Genomic DNA, 17,028 nt, shown 5'->3' with positions numbered 1-17,028 from the left:
AAAATTAAGAGTTTATTGTTCGTGTATTTTTTATTCTGATCTAAATTCCTTAGAATACCACCCGAATGGTTCGCTTTTATTTATTTTTTCAAAAAAATGTACCATTTACTTGTCATCTTTTCAAAATGAAATTTTTTAAAAGGAAAATACCGAACCGAAGTTTCCAAAAAAAGTAATTGAACCGAAATGTGATTTAGGGACGAGATCTGGACGAGATCTCGAGGGATTAGAATGCCACAAGATTTATACATCTTGTGTACATACATTTATATATCTATATATATACATATACATCTTGTGTATATACATTGCATTGCACATGCAATTCATAAAACATTCTAAAGCTTTCGTTTATCTTCAAAGGATCTGAGGTCTTTGTGCTAAGAATTGCTCTCGGAATGTTCTTTTTATTTATCCTACAGGCCAATAATTTATCTGCCTTTTCCCCTTGTCTACTTAATCAGCCATGCGTTTATCATAGTTAACCCTCACGACCGTCCACCTGGGTCAATAATGATATTTTATTTATTAAGTGATATTGATCTGTGAACAAGAGTGAAGAAGACCCCGCTGGCATGACTGGAAAAGGGAATGTGAAATATTTGTCCAGTATATCTTTTAGTTAGTATGTGAGTATTTGACACAGATAAATGTTCATTCTCCCATGAGATGTGAGGCGAAGCAACTTTTCACCTTTTGTTTGACTGTTGCATCAGGTCTCGTACACATAAATAATTGGTCTTTTTTTGCCCCGATTTTGCCCCTACCGGACCGTGAATGACAAACGGCGCATTAATGTATGATTTATAAAATTACCCCATTTAATTATCATGTGGTTTGGACTGTGTTAAGAATGAATTTGTCCCGATAAGATCTGAAGCAAAATATCTGAAATATCATACAAATACAACACCAAGTCCAGTACACCTCTGAAATGGAGGATAAGATCAGACTTCTGAGAGTCTTTTTTTTTTTTTTTTTTTAAATGTGATCACTGCTGATTTGCTTTGCATTACAACCTACAACTTCAGCCAAATCCCAAACTTACAAACAAGAAGAAAAATATGCAAAGTAGTGAAGTAAAACATTGGAAACTGTTTGTCGAAGAAAAATTACTTACTTTTCTTTTGGCCTTTATATTGCTGGGCCTTTTTCTTCTGCTTGGGGAGTGACTGAGACATTTCTCTAGTACCTGAAAGAATATCACATGTAAACATACATTGAATCACCATCTCATGGGGTTGCATCAAACTTTTGTTTTGTTGGGTTCTGGTTGTTCTTCATTAGTGTTTTCTGTGACTGTGTGTTCTCTCAGGTTCTGAATATGGCTGCAGGTGAGCTGGGCTGCCCTCGAGTTTTGGTGTAAGCTTTGCCTTTTGACATTTTATCAAGTAATTTTCATTTGTACTTGTCTTATACTATGTCTTTCATACCTGCTCTGCCATTTGATTTTCGAATCTAGGTTTTGTTTAGCTTGTTGCAGTGCCACAGTTCCAACCACAATCTTCTGTTGTGTCGTCAGTTGTTAAAGGCCACTTAAGTGTTACTATGAGTTATTCACTTTGTTTAAAAAAATTACTTTTGTAAATGTGTGAAGGCGAAGGCCTTCACACGTGTTATTCCTACAGTTTATTATTATTCCACTCCACTTTTTTGGTGTGCGACTCCTTCCACATTTTTCACCTGATTCACTTCATTCAAGTTTCAAAACATTCAGAAAATTCATGCCTCCGGGGTAGTATTTTTTTTACATCCCAATTTACCGTTTCCCCAATACTTCCTATTTTTCACCCCCCAAAAACCCATTCATTTCCAATGGCACTTTCAACATTTCCCCATATCCACCATTCCAATTTTAAATTCACAAGACTGAACTCATGCAACTCACATTAGAAAAGCTTTTCAACACACTCACAATTCCTACTTCCCGAAAATTCAACGTATTCACCCGTAAAAAAACCCACAAAATTCCACCATTCATTCCCATTGCCACATTCAACAATTAACATTTACATCATTCCAATTTGAAATTCACGACATTCATCTCATTCGACTAATATTGGTCAAGCTTTTCAACACACCCCAAATTCCTATTTCCAACACATTCAACTCATTCACGATTCATTTCCATTGGCACATTTAACTTTTCACATTCACACCATTCCAAATTCCACAAATTCAAGTCATTCAGCTCACATTCAGCTTTTCAACACCCCCGAAATTCCTAATTGCCACACATCCAACACATTCACCCATAAAAACCTACGCAAAAATTCCACTATTCATTCATTTCCACTGGCAGATTTAAACCTTTCGCATTTAGACCATTCCAATTCCAACAAATTCAAGTCATTCAACTCATTTAGCTCACATTCAGCTTTTCAACACCCCCAAAATTCCTACTTTCCACACATTCAATTTATTCACACTTAAAAAACCCACAAAAATTAAACTATTCACATTTCATTTTCATTGGAACATTCAACTTTTCACATTTACACCTTCCCAATTTCCACAAATTCAAGTCATTCAACTCGCATTCAGCTTTTCAACACCCCTAAAATTCCTACTTTCCACACCTTCAACTCATTCACACTTAAAAAACCCACAAAAATTCACCATTAATTTCCAATGGACCAGTGTTATTGCCCCTTGGTCTACCCAGTGCGGCGACCATCTTGGGCAGGGACATTAGTTAGACTGGGGATACTCACCCCGAGGTCTCCCCGGAGCTGCGGCCATCTTGGGCAGGAAAATTAGCTAGGCTGGGGATACTCACTCCGAAGTCTCCCCAGTGCGGCGGCCATGTTGGGCAGGTACATTAGTTAGACTGGGGATACTCACCCCGAGGTCTCCCCAGTGCGGCGGCCATCTTGGGCAGGGACATTAGCTAAACTGGGGATACTCACCCCAAGGTCTCCCCAGTGCGGCGGCCATCTTGGTCAGGGACATTAGCTAGACTGAGGTTACTCGCCCCGAAGTCTCCCCAGTGCGGCAGCCATCTTGGGCAGGTACATTAGCTAGACTGGGGATACTCACCCCGAGGTCTCCCCAGTGCGGCGGCCATCTTGGTCAGGGACATTAGCTAGACTGGGGATTCTCACACCGAGGTCTCCCCGGTGCGGCGGCCATCTTGGGCAGGGACATTAGCTAGACTGGGGATACTCACCCGAGGTCTCCCCAGTACGGCAACCATCTTGGTCAGGGACATTAGCTAGACTGGGGATACTCACCCCGAGGTCTCCCCAGTGCTGCGGCCATCTTGGGAAGGGACATTAGCTAAACTAAGGATACTCACCCCGAGGACTCCCCAGTGCAGCAGCCATCTTGGTCAGGGACATTAACTAGAATGGGGATACTTGCCCCTAGGTCTCGTCAGTGCGGCGGCCATCTTGGTCAGGGACATTAACTAGACTGGGGATACTCACCCCGAGGTCTCTACGGTGCGGCGGCCATCTTGGCCAGGGACATTAGCTAGACTGGGGATACTCACCCCGAGGTCTCCCCAGTACGGCGGCCATCTTGGTCAGGGACATTAGCTAGACTGGGGATACTCGCCCCTAGGTCTCGTCAGTGCGGCGGCCATCTTGGTCAGGGACATTAACTAGACTGGGGATACTCACCCCGAGGTCTCTACGGTGCGGCGGCCATCTTGGGCAGGGACATTAGCTAGACTGGGGATACTCACCCCGAGGTCTCCCCAGCGTGGCGGCCATCTTGGTCAGGGACATTAGCTAGACTGGGGATACTCACCCCGAGGTCTCCCCAGTACGGCGGCCATCTTGGTCAGGCACATTATCTAGACTGGGGATACTCACCCAGAGGTCTCCCCAGTATGGTGGACATCTTGGGCAGGGACATAAGGTAGACTGGGGATACTCACACCGAGATCTCTCCAATGTGGTGGCCATCTTGGGGGAGGACCCAAAATCAACAGGAAGTGACACATATTCAACAGGAAGTGACCCCAAATGACCCAGAAATGAACAGGAAGCAATCCAAATGACCCAGAAATGGACCGGAAGTGACCCAAATGAGCAGGACGTGGAACGGAAGTGACCGAAATGACCCGGAAAGGGACCGGAAGATACCCAAATGACACGGAAATGGACCGGAAGTGACCCAAATGACCCAGAAATGGACCGGAAGTGACCCAAATGGCCCGTAAATGAACCGGAAGTAACCCAAATGACCCGGAAATGAACAGGAAGTGACCCAAATTACCCGGAAATGGACCGGAAGTGACCAAAATGACCCAGACATAGACCAGAAGTGGTCTAAATGACCCGGAAATGAACCGGAAGTGGCCCAAATGACCCTGTTCCCCCCCCCCATAACTTTTATGGTTCCCACAAAATTCAACTTTTTTTACCCTCAAAAACCCTATTTATTTCCAATGGCACATTCAACTATTCCCCGTTTACTACGTTGGTTCGATTCCCTCCCATTCCACAATATTTCATAGAGGTCATTCAACTTCATTCAGCTCATTCAACTCACATTTCACATCACCCACAATTCCTACTCCCCAAAAATTCAAATTATTCAACCTTACTAAAACTATTCAAGAATTCACCATTCATCCCCAATGGCACATTCAACACTTCACATTTAAACCATTCATATTTCAAATTCACAAGATTCAGCTCATTCAGCTCACATTGGTTAAGCTTTTCAACATACCCGCAGTTCATACTTCCCAAAAATTCAAATTATTCAACCTTAAAACACATTAGCCATTCAGTCTTACTTGCCCATTCAACATTTCAGATTTACATCCTTCCAGTTAAGTCCCTGATTGTGTAGTGGGTACTAGGCTTGTCAAAAATAGATACTTCTGTACTTACTCGATACTAAACATTTTGAGCGGATACAATACTAGCTTGCTGTGGCATCGATATTACTGATACCAAACCACTGACTTCGATACCAACAGCGCTTTGCCAACGTCTGCCCCTAATGGTCTGCTGCTCCCGCACACACTGCCAAAGCCTGCCCCGTGCGCCCCTCCCTCACTGCTCTGCCGAGTGCAGACTGCTCGTCGACTCCCTAGTTAGCCACGCGCATGAGCTACAAACAAAGTACAACCGATTACAAAAAAAAAAAAAATAGCACGGAAGCTCGCCCTCACTTGAGCAGCCGTGGTCCTTTCGGTCAGCCCCTCCGCTCACTTCGTACTAGCTGGCAAGCGCGGGCTGCGGCGTCGGCTTCTCTGAGCGTGCGCCCGGCCCTTCCCACGGATCTCCCCAGCAGCCGCCGCGGTGGCAGCGGTTGTCCATCACGGGGTCGCTGATCCTGCTCGGGCTTGGCCGGGCCGGCTGGCTCATTTGGCCGACGCCTAGCCATAGAATGACGCGTTGCGGCTCATGACCCAAAGTCAGAATCGGCTAAGTACGTCTAATGGCAACATTGAACCAACAAGTTCAAAACTTAAATGCACATATCCAGCTAATATTTAGTTTATAGCATACGCAGCTGCAGCATATACAGAAACACTGTACATACATATGCATCATATATTTACATAGACTGCTTGGATTAGATAGACTTCCTTGCTTGCCCATAATGTGCAGCGTTGTGTTTGTCATATATATTTTCTTTCTAAAGCAAGACAAGGTTAGCCACGTGTTCAGTGGCATGTTTTCAGTAACAGCTGCATTATTGTATTGTCTTGAACAACTCAAAAATAAAGCTCTTGTGAAAAATAATACTAGATAATAATGCAAAAAAAAATATTAAAATAAATACTGGTTAAAAACAGCCCTTTGAGTAATCCATGGTAAAGTTCACAAATAGTAAAAAGTTCATGAAATTGAAGATCAGAGAAGTTCATGTGATTTGTCCAAAAATAAATCCTTCTATTTTTTTGTTTGTTAAGAATCGGAATTGTGAATCGTTAGGAACCAGAATCGAATCAAAACATCGGAACCGGAATCATCCAAATTCAAACGATGCCCAACCCTACCTGTTACTGGTCTGGATAGCCAATAACTGAAAGTATTTTAATGTATTTTATTTTATTTTTTTATTATTACTATTATTATTATCTGTGACTTGTTGGTTTGCCTTCATAGATAAACATGTGGGTCTAGATACTCAGACAACTTAGATTTTGTTGTCAATTTATGTTACTGCAAGTGGTGGGTGTTATTCTTTTTCATTACCTCAAACAACTTGAAAATGATGTGAAATTGGTGTTGCACAGTTTCTTTGCACTAGTTCAGACAATTTACAGATTAATAATTGTTTTTTTGTGTGTTTTGTTCTTTGCACTACTTCTTCCTTTGTTTTGCACTATCCCAGGCTCAGACAACTTAAATTGTGTCATTGGTTCCAGGCATTGACTGTACAGAGGGTTGTCGAAGTTAAATACTGAAGTTGTACTATTTTTTGCACTACCTCTTAAAAAAACAATTGTATTAATGATAATTTCTGTTGTTGGCGATAAAAATGTTTTGCAGGAAAAAAAAAAAAGCCTGTGCTTTAATTTGTTCCGTGTGGAATCGAAATGGTATTGAGTATCGATACTGAACTGGGTATCGGTATGGAAGTTGAAATTCTAGTATCGTGACAAGCCTAGTGGGTACACACGCCGAGTTGTGACACACACCCACGCCCCCCCCCCCCCCCCCCCCACACACACACACACACACACGCACATGCATCACGCACTTGTAAAATTGTTTTGCCTATGAAACGCATGTTTCAGAAAATTCCATTTTATTTATTAAAAGCCTGGGAGCACCAAGGTGAGGTTGGTCAACTTATTTTAGTTTACCCATCTGCCTTTCGACAGTATATAGGATGTATATATGTTTTTAAAATATAGACTATTGAAATAAATGCAAAGTCAACCAAACATTTTCTTTCCAGAATATGTTCTATGCAGACCCACTAGTCTAAACACGGCATTCTGATGAATATTGCATTTGTGTAAAATGCAAACTCCACCAGTTTTTAGCTGGCTCAGGGGGCGGCCATTTTGTCACTTCTGTCGAATGAAGATGACATCGAAGTTGCTCAGGGCTCTGATAACTCTGATAATCATTGTTCAGCTCCAGAGAACAGTTGTGCCCTGATTGGTCATTACCTGAGCCTTGAGCAATTGTGATGTCATTTTCAGTCCACAGCAAGTCACGCCGCCGCGCCTGACCGCGTGAAGTACATTGACTATGTATGGAAACGCATTGCCGGGAACGCTGAGCACTCCTTTGGTCTGCACAAAGCATAAACATAATTATGAAAAGTGTCCATGGTAGCCCCACGCCCCCGCTGTCAGAACGCCGGGTCCCCCTGGTAAAGTTTATGACATAACAGTGTAGATAGTTGGATGAAACCCCTAAAGCAAGGTTGCAAAAGTATGAGCCTATAAATGTGCAAATATTTACCAAAATTGGTAATAAAAAAAAAATCACCGCTCACTTCCTGTTCAATTTAAGATATGACTTCTGCTAACTTTTTTGTAGCCCTTGGTCAAAGCCACTGGAATAGGGCTTAATTGAACCTCTGTTTGGGAGTTGCAGATCCATGTGTTGTAATTGTGTATGTCAACTTTAAAATATCTAATTTTTCACCAGGCTGGATGTGATTCATTGTGCGTAACAATAAGGTAACAATAATTAATAATATGGAAAATTATTAATTTCTTTTGGATGTATGGACGATTGGGACATCGCAGCAGCAATTGCTCAGGCCCGAATAATCCATTCTAGTGTCAAACTGCTGCCATGACAAACCCTGAAACAAAAGTTTTTGAGTAACATGCTTTACTGCCATACATGTACTTCATGAAATCATCTTGCACTAATTATATCCTACTGTATAGAGCAGGCCTGGCCATCCCGCGGCTCATGAGTCGCATGGAGCTCTTTGGCCGGCTTCATGCAGCTCCTGAAGCCCTTTTCGAAAATTAACTTAGCTGGGCGCAGCGCGCCATCAACCCCATTGTGGTGTATATCTGGTGAGGGGTGGGGAGCACGGAACGGTGCGGTAAAAGTTCCTTGCTATCGTCAGGGTCTTGTTTCGCTGCAAAATAATGAGATGTTTGTTCTTAAAATGTAATATAACTTGCCAGTGTGGACTTTCAGAACCACACTTCCGGGTTCGTGTTAGGCAGCCAATCGGGTGCCTGTAATGCGCCTCATATTCGCAATACAGGCACCCGATTGGCTTCGTAACACACGTGATGATTTGACACGGATGAAGAAATGCACTGATGATTGGCTGACTGACGCAAGTGACATTTCTCCCGCGGAGCTATGTAAACAAAAGCCAGCTGTACACACTCGGAGCTACAGTACATTATACTCATCCATCCATCCATTATCGATACCGCTTATCCTCACAAGGGTCGTGGGGCGTGCTGGAGCCTATCCCAGCTGTCTTTGGGCAGTAGGCGGGAGACACCCTGAATTGGTTGCCAGTCAATCGCAGGGCACACTGAGACAAACATCCGCGCTCACAATCACACCTAGGGGCAATTTAGAGTGGTCAATTAGCCTGCCATGCATGTTTTTGGAAGGTGGGAGGAAACCGGAGTACCCGGAGAAAACCCACACAGAAACTCCACACAGGGAGGCCGGAGCTGGTATCGAACCCACGACCTCTGAACTGTGAGGCGGACGTGCTAACCAGTCGACCACCGTGCCGCCACATTATACTCAGATTAAAAAAAACATACAATAAAATAAAAAATCGATATGTCACCGCCACATGCTGTCGTCAGGTGGGGAGCAGCAGTGTCCGTGGTTGAAACTTCCACTGCGCCCGACTCCCATCCCTTGCCTTGGACAACACAGAGATAAGTTGCCCGCCGAATTTAAGCATCTCAGTAAGCACAGAAAAATAAAAACAAACAAGGTGATTATTTTATTTATTGTTACTTGGCTTTTTCTATACCTTGTTGCCTTTATTCAGAGTGTTCCTGTGTTTCTGACTTGATAAGCAAAGAAATCACTGTCAATAGACAGCATCACATTTCAAATGCTAAAAATAAGAAATATGATACTGTAAAATTAGTGACCAGACCGTGTACCATGACTTTCCAGCAATACAGTCACGCTTACTGCAGTTCTGCACTCTCAAAATAGTTGGGTTAAAAATATCACAATTTTGGGTCAAAAATGGACCGATACAATACTTGAGTCAATTTGACCCAACTTTCTGGGTTGTTTTTGCAGAAAACAACCCCCAAAAATGGTTAGTTTTGTCTAAAGCAACGCAAGAAGGTGGGTCAAATTGACCCAATTAATGGATCGGTCCATTTTCGATCCAAAATTGTGTTATTTCTAACCCAACTATTTTTAGTGTGTGTGAGCTTTCATATAATATTGCAATAAATATCACACTGTGACGTCAATACCGAGATAAAACTAAACCATGAGCTCTTGATATTGTTACGGCAGGTTTGTCTGATGAAAATGTAATTTTGGCTTGGGAGGAAAATTTTCTGTTTTACACAAAGTGAGCAATACGGTGTTTGTGGAAGGCTCATTTGAATGTTTGACAGGGTACCAAGTGTATGTGTATGGTGTGGATCTTTGTGGTAACACAGTCAAAATTGTGGCAGTCAAAATTGTGGCTCTTTGCCTTGGAGTGGTTGGCCACCCCTGGTGTAAAGTCATCAGATACATTTTTGCTTTGGGCTTGTTATAGTGAAATCAAACTCTTACTCTGGGAGGCAGGGGGTTGAAGTTGATAGCCCGTCAGCTGACACCAACCCACAGGGTAAAGATCAGGTGACTCGCAGTCAACCCACTGGTCATACTCATCTTCCCATCCGTCAAAATGGATCCTTAAAAGCCGATGTACAATTCTTGTCACTGTAGCAACACACACCAGACGTGGCTCCATCAGGTCAACAGCCTCCAGCTTCATGCCTCGTTGGAAACCATGATTGGGAACTTCCTATCAAGGCAGCATGAATAGTTAAAAAAGAATAATTGTACCTGTTACACGCATACTCACTTTAGACTTGATGACTTTCCATTATGCAACAAAACATGAACGATTTAAGTTTACTATTGTAAAAAACTTCCACATAACTTTTAAACTGTGTCCATATAGTGGATATAAAATGATTTCTTTATATTTGAATTATGATAAAGTTTCAAAACTTTTACCCTTTAATGATGATTGACAAATCTGTAAAATGTAAATTATGTATCTTGTATGCCCTTTTAAAGTGTATGGGACATAATTTTTTACAAATTTTAATATGTTGTTTAAAACAATAAAATATGCATATCATAATAAAAGGTATTTTTTTAATTGATACACATTAACAGAGTATTTAATGGATTCAGCATTACGCTTTGAAAATATTCTGGGCGGGACCAGCGCCACGGCGAAATCGTGACGAAGGCGGATATGACATCAGCAAGCCACATCTCTGACTTGCTGGCTGTGAAGTGCGCTCGTCATGGTTTTTCTTCTAATTCATTTTGTTTTTTGATTCACTTGCAAAATGCCTCCACATAGCGTTGCTAGCTTTTGTTTGAACAGATGGGAGGACAACATGAGCCTGTTTCAGTTCCCCACAGATGCAGTTCTACACAAAAAAGACGGAGACATGTCATTGCACCTGCTGAAAAGAAGCATCGATCCAAAGTCATTCAGAAAAGAGAAAGAAAAGCGGTAACAACTAAAATCTGGTAACACACACACACGCAGACACAGAACAGTCGTCCACTCGTAGCCACCATCATCCAAGAGAGAAATTATACAGTCCAAGTAGCAAATAAATGCTGATGCAAAATTAATATAGGCTATTGTTTGATAGTCAATGAAAACGTACCAGTTTACAATGTCTAAGTGTACAGAACTGTTTTGAAGGTTTTAATGGATTACTGAAAAATTTGCCTTGTTTACAAATTTGTCACATACATTTGCCATGTACATTTTTAAGAATGAAATTGCAGAAGGCACCTGTATATGGGCCTGTATTTTATTTTGAAATGTTACTGTTTCAAAATATTTCATTTTTGAAATATTCGTTTTTTTCTATTATAAAGAAAAAAAATGCTTTGTGTCAAGACTCAAGAAAAGTGGTGGTTTTGATTCGATCAAAAGTAATTGTAACATTCATTTATTTTCTTAAAGCGTGCCATATTTTATCAACGTTATCATTCAGTTATTTTTAGAATCAAACAGTCCCTCCAGGATTTTGCAGGCATTTTTTATGATTGTAGCTGTCTAAAATGCCTAATTTTAAAGAAAATTTTCCTTAAAGTTGCAATAAAAGTTGCTATGTTTTTTGCTCAAAACTATTTGTTTACAATTAAGTGAACTTATTCTACAAATTTTAAGGTGAGTTTTACAAAACATGTTTGAAAATTTGAAATATACCAATGTGTACATTATTTATTGAAACTGATATTTGGCACACATCTCAGCATCTGGAGTTGAATCAAATATGATGGCAACAGTCTTTCTCAATGTGGTTCCTCAGTGCTTCTTTCTGGTCGACTGCAGCTAAATATTTGTATTTTTTTAAGCTGATGATAACGCAGAATGGCTCCTCCATTGATGACTTTCTCGGGGATCTTCTCGTAGCTGAAACAAAAAAGTTCTTTTTATTTATCATGAATGTACACTCAGCAACCCATCTTGACAGAAAAAAACTGAATTTTTTGCAAATTTATGAAAAAAGAAAAATTCAAATATCATATATGGTCGTAAGTATTCAGACCCTGTGCTCACTATTGAGTAGAAGCACCATTTTGAGCTAGTCCAGCCATGAGTCTTTTTGAGAATGATGCAACAGGTTTTTCACATCTGGATTTGGGGATTCTCTGTCCTTCTTCCTTGCAGATCCTGTCCAATTCTGTCAGGTTGGATGGTGAAAGTTGGTGGACAGCCATTTTCAGGTCTCTCCAGAGATGCTCAATCGGGTTTAGGTCAGGGTTCTGGCTCGGCCAGTCAAGAACGGTCACAGAGTTGTTCTGAAGCCACTCTCGTTATTTTAGCTGTGTGCTTTACATAAGTGCCCTGTTGAAAGATGAACCTTCAGCCCAGTCTGTGGTCCTGAGCACTCCGAAAGAGGTTTTCCTCCAGGATATCTCTGGTATATAGACAGGTTGATTAAACACATCTGGACTCCAATAAAGAAGCAGAACCATCTCAAGAAAGTTCAGAAGAAATGGACAGTATGTGAGTTAAATATGAAGGTTATTTGCAAAGGGTGTGAATACTTATGACCCTATGATATTTCAATGTTTCCTTTTTAATAAATTACCAAAAATTTCTACATTTCTGTTTTTTTTCTGTCAAGATGGGGTGCTGAGTGTACACCGAGAAATAAAATGCACTTTTTGGATTTTGGCAAATGGCTGCAATGACACAAACTGAAAAATTTCAAGGGGTCTGAATACATTCCGCACCAACTGCATGTACATATGCTTTGATTGTAGCCTTTGTAATCAATCAGTGCAAATGTGCTTATTTCTGACACCATACAATAAGAATTTACACATTAATATATACAGGGTGGTACAAAAGTAGGTATACAGTAGTATCACATCGGTGAAATTAGTAACGTAATGCATGTACTTTTTCATTTTTCTTCCTAAACAGTAAATATTATATAGGTTTTATCTTTTTTATAACTGCATACCTACTTTTGATCCCCCTGTATATTTACAGGAGATATTTTACAATAATTTCAAGAGAAAGAAAATGGCATGGGGTATGCTGAATAGATATGTTGTTGATATTGCTGGAGCTGGGCTGATTCGCCCAGAGAATGTAGAAGCTACAAAAGAAAATGAAAATAGTTGGTTAGATAAGTGTTATATGATTAGAATTAGTGCAGCTGACTCCTGCTGCACTGTTCACAGACTCCTTATTGGGACAGACACTGGCCCAGAATGAAATATTGACTAATTATAATCTGATGCATATAAAACACACTGTGACAGTTTCATACCATTTCTAGATTTCTATTATCATTTCTGCATACAACCAAGTAATATACATGTATATACAGCACACTACTTCTAAAAAAATATACTCCTGTTTACAAGCAAAGTGTACTGTACTTGTGAAAATGACTCTTGATCAATAAAATAAGTTAGAGGACGGTAAACCTCACCCTCACTATCTCTGAATAGAAGATATAGTAGCTGGCAGTAGAACACAATCGGATTGTAATCATGTGTACAAGATAGATCAAATTCAGAGGCATGTTTTGTGTAAGTTTTATGCATTACACACTACTATGTCCATGGCTTTTTTGGTGCTGTGAGACTCCTTCAATTAAACAATAAAAAAACGGAGCGACCAATACTTACCGACAGCTTGTCATTGTCATCTTCAGTCTGACGACGACCCCATTGGGCCAGTGATGTCACACGCATTGGATCAAACTAGCCGGAGCAGCCAGTGGGACGAACCCATCTCACGAAAATATATTTTCTTTGCGTTTTTTACCAAAGTCATCATTGGAATTGTATTATTTGTATTTGTATTCCTTCTTAAAATGTTTTAGGGTAACTTTTTTTCATGTCCCATACACTTTAAGGCAAGATTAAAAATAAGTGGGTTGCACAAGTGTGCACCCTCATAACATAAATGTGTTTGTGTACAAAACTGAACAATCACACTCAAACTCTTGTTAAATTGTTGTCAGTACACAATTGATTTAAAGCAGTGTTTCCAAAACTTTGAGCCAACGTACATATATGCATTGGAAAAAAAAATCTCATGGCACACCACCAAATAAGAGTGCCGTGAAAAAGTATTTAACCTCTTTGCAAATTCTTACTTTTTTTCCAGATTGTATCCTGACTTTAATGTTTAAAATCATCAAACACATGTAAATATAAGTTAAATCAAGTAAACATAAAATGCCGTTTTTAAATGGTGATTTTATTCATTAAGGGAAAACATATTCAAAGCTACATGGCCCTGTGTGGAAAACGTACTTGCTCCTAAACCTAATAACTGGTTGGGCCACCCTCATCAGCAAAAAACTAAATCAAGCGCTTTCTATAACCGGGAATGGAATTTTTCACATTTCTGTGGAGAAATAATTTTAAATAATCATATATACATATACACATACACACACACACACACACACATACATACACACACACACATACATACACACGCGCGCGCGCATACACACATACATAGACACATACATACACGCGCTCACGCACGCGCATTCATATGTATATATATATACGCACATACATATATTTTTATATATATATTAGGGCTGTCAATTTAGCGCGTTATTTTCTAAATTAATCCAACCGCCTTTTGACGCCGTCAATTTTTTTGATCGAGTGATTAAGGTTTCCATAGCAACCAGCGGCTGCATTGATAAAGGCTGCTGGTCACCATGATCTATACATGTATCTTGAAAAAAAAAAAATCTTTAGAGTAGAGGAGGCGTTACAAATGCTTCAAAATATTGACGATGAGGATGAATTGCTCAGCTGAGTACCCCTGCCCCAGTGATAGTCGTGACGTTCGTTGTTGGTAGTGTAACCTTTAAAAGTCGTTCTTCCTTATTTTCGGAGGCCGTGGTATGGTGGGTTACAATATAGGTTTGACTTTATGTATTGCTTCTGGTGTCTTCCTTGCTAAAGACAACCGGCACGGCAAGACAGTGTTTTGTTGCGTCTTTATTCAGACGTGAAAAGCCGTGCTCTAATTCACCTCTCTCTCCTTTCTTCTTCGCTCAGGAAATGCGCCATACCAAACCAAATCAAAAAGGAATAAATACTTAAGCACAATATAAATAAATAAATATATAATCACAAAACAATATTGCAGTATTTTAGAAAAATAATAAATACAAAATAATATGCCATTTGCTCCAAAGCAGCTGTATTTTATAACAGCACGACACACACAGCACGATCGAGAGCCGCACGGTAAAATCTCAGCGGTCCAGCAACTGTTTCTCTGACACAATTTACATTAAAATATACCCACAACTAGTGGTGGGCGATATGGCAAAAATATTATATCACCATTTTAAAAAAAATAAAATCCCGAACATGATTTTATCATGATTCTTTTTTACAACAAGTTCAACACAGGACGTTTTAACACAGTTTTTGTTGAATGTAATGGCAAAAAAAAAAAAAAAACCCAGCTACACCAGCACAAATACACAGTAAAGCTAGCATATCATGTGACCTCATATGATGGCCTATTTTATGTGCGCCCATATGTATAATGTGGCTCTTTGCAGTAACACTTGTGTTTCTGATGTATAAATTACTTGTTTTATTTTTTTGTTGAAATAATTTTGAATAATTGCAAAGATAGGCAAGTGATCACTAATATCATTTAGAAGTAGACCACTTACTATTTCATAGTCAATTTTATTAATGAATATATTATCTATTAGTGTGGCTGTATCTATAGTTATTCTACTAGGTTTTATAATTACCGGAAGGAGACAATTGCTGTACACTGTGTTAATGAAGTCAATTGTTTTCTGGTGGCCATTTGGATTTAATAAATCAACATTTCAATTTCAATCAACAAGTCCCCACAAAATAGTCACAGTTTTTTATCATCAGAATCGCTAAACATGTCCGCTAATTTTTTATTGAAAGTGTCAAGGCAGGATCCTGGTGTTCTATAAACACAGCTTATGATTATGTTGGATGATTTTTTAATATGAATCTCAATAGTTAAATACTCCATAATATTTTCCATAGAATAAGTCAAACATTCAATTATATTACATCTCAGAGTTTTGTTAACATAGATTGCGACACCGCCACCTCTCCTATTCTTTCTATTCATTGTGAACATTTCGTATCCTTCCATTTGCATATTGCTTATTTTTTCATCATCAAGCCACATTACAGATATGGCTATTATTTGGAATGTCTTTATACTACTCAAGTATTCTTTAATTTTGGTGACATTTTCATAGAGACTTCTGCTGTTAAAATGTATAATTGAGAGAGCATTGTCCATTTTTATGTTTTCATTAACTGATCATCGGTATAATACTCAAATCCAATATTAGTATTTGTATAGAAATGGTTATCTGGATCTAGATTATTTTCAGGATCAAAAGTTTTATGTTCAACATATTCAGAAGTTCTTAAATGTATTTCTTCTGTATGTGGATTTGCCATTTCTTTGGTGTTAGATTTATTGCACAGACATGATGTTCAAATAGTCACTCAGCGTTGGCATTGTTAATACTGGACATGTTGCTGCTGTATTGGCGTGCTAGTACGAGGGTGAATCATATGTTTATCGTAACGTAGATAGGCAATCTCTCCTCTGTCGCGTGCTGCTTTCATTTTTGGGAGTGGAGGAGAGGAATTTTCCAGTTACTCAGGCAAAAACAAGGAAATAAATGTACGCAATGTGATGACAAGTGAATGGAAACACCGAATATTCCCCGTTTTCCGTCCACACAAACTCGTTTGTAAAAAAAAATGCATCCACCCTTAACTACATGTGTTTTAGTGCATTTACAAGTATGCTGTGGCAGTAGTTGGCCAAATGCTGTCCAATCTGAAGGAATTGTGTCTCTTGCCAATGTGCAGATGAAAATATTGTGAACAAGACTGTTGTCAATGCAAAGAAGTTGTAGGGCACCTTGCTCGCGCAAGGCAGCACGGCGTGTGCAGCTGCCCCTCTCTATTATTATTTTTCATCCCCCCCTCAATGGACGGTTCCACTCTGAACCAAGCAAAGCCAGGCAGGTGCAAGACCATGCGATGAGTAGCGGCAACCAATTCTTTCGGCTGACTGCAGCACACAGAGAGGTCACAACATTTGGGTGAAGAGAAATTTCACATGACCGCAGGCAAAAACATGAAAGTAAATAGAATGTGAAGAAAAAGAAAAAGTACAAATAAGTGAAAATCGCTTCTTACAACAGAAACCACAACAGCAACAACTAATACAATCATATTTCTAAAGGATGTCTGAGTGAGTGCTGAAATTTCAGTGACACTCACAAAGAGGAGCATGGCACAATGTTGCCACAGGTGTGAATTACAGACAGTCACACGGTAATAGCTGGTCAGTGAAAATGGG

The 17,028-nt window shown here is 39.8% G+C and overlaps 1 protein-coding gene across 2 annotated transcripts in view; it reads right to left on the bottom strand.

The window, feature by feature from the left end:
- Window positions 1-17,028, bottom strand: part of mbtd1 (mbt domain containing 1) — a 142,931-nt gene that overhangs the window by 31,881 nt on the left and 94,022 nt on the right. For both annotated transcript variants that reach the window (XM_086015947.1, XM_086015948.1), the window contains 2 exons: window positions 9,672-9,906; window positions 1,121-1,192 (listed from right to left, as the gene is read on the bottom strand). In XM_086015947.1, coding sequence (XP_085872073.1) covers window positions 1,121-1,192; window positions 9,672-9,906 — 307 coding nt within the window. The remainder of the gene's footprint in view (window positions 1-1,120; window positions 1,193-9,671; window positions 9,907-17,028) is intronic.

The sequence above is a fragment of the Filicampus tigris genome, chromosome 19 (genome assembly GCF_054856515.1).
Source record: "Filicampus tigris isolate MCC_2025a chromosome 19, RoL_Ftig_1.0, whole genome shotgun sequence".
Taxonomy (NCBI): Eukaryota; Metazoa; Chordata; class Actinopteri; order Syngnathiformes; family Syngnathidae; genus Filicampus; species Filicampus tigris.
Note: the sequence above shows the minus strand (reverse complement) of the source record. Positions and strands in the feature narration are given on the sequence as shown.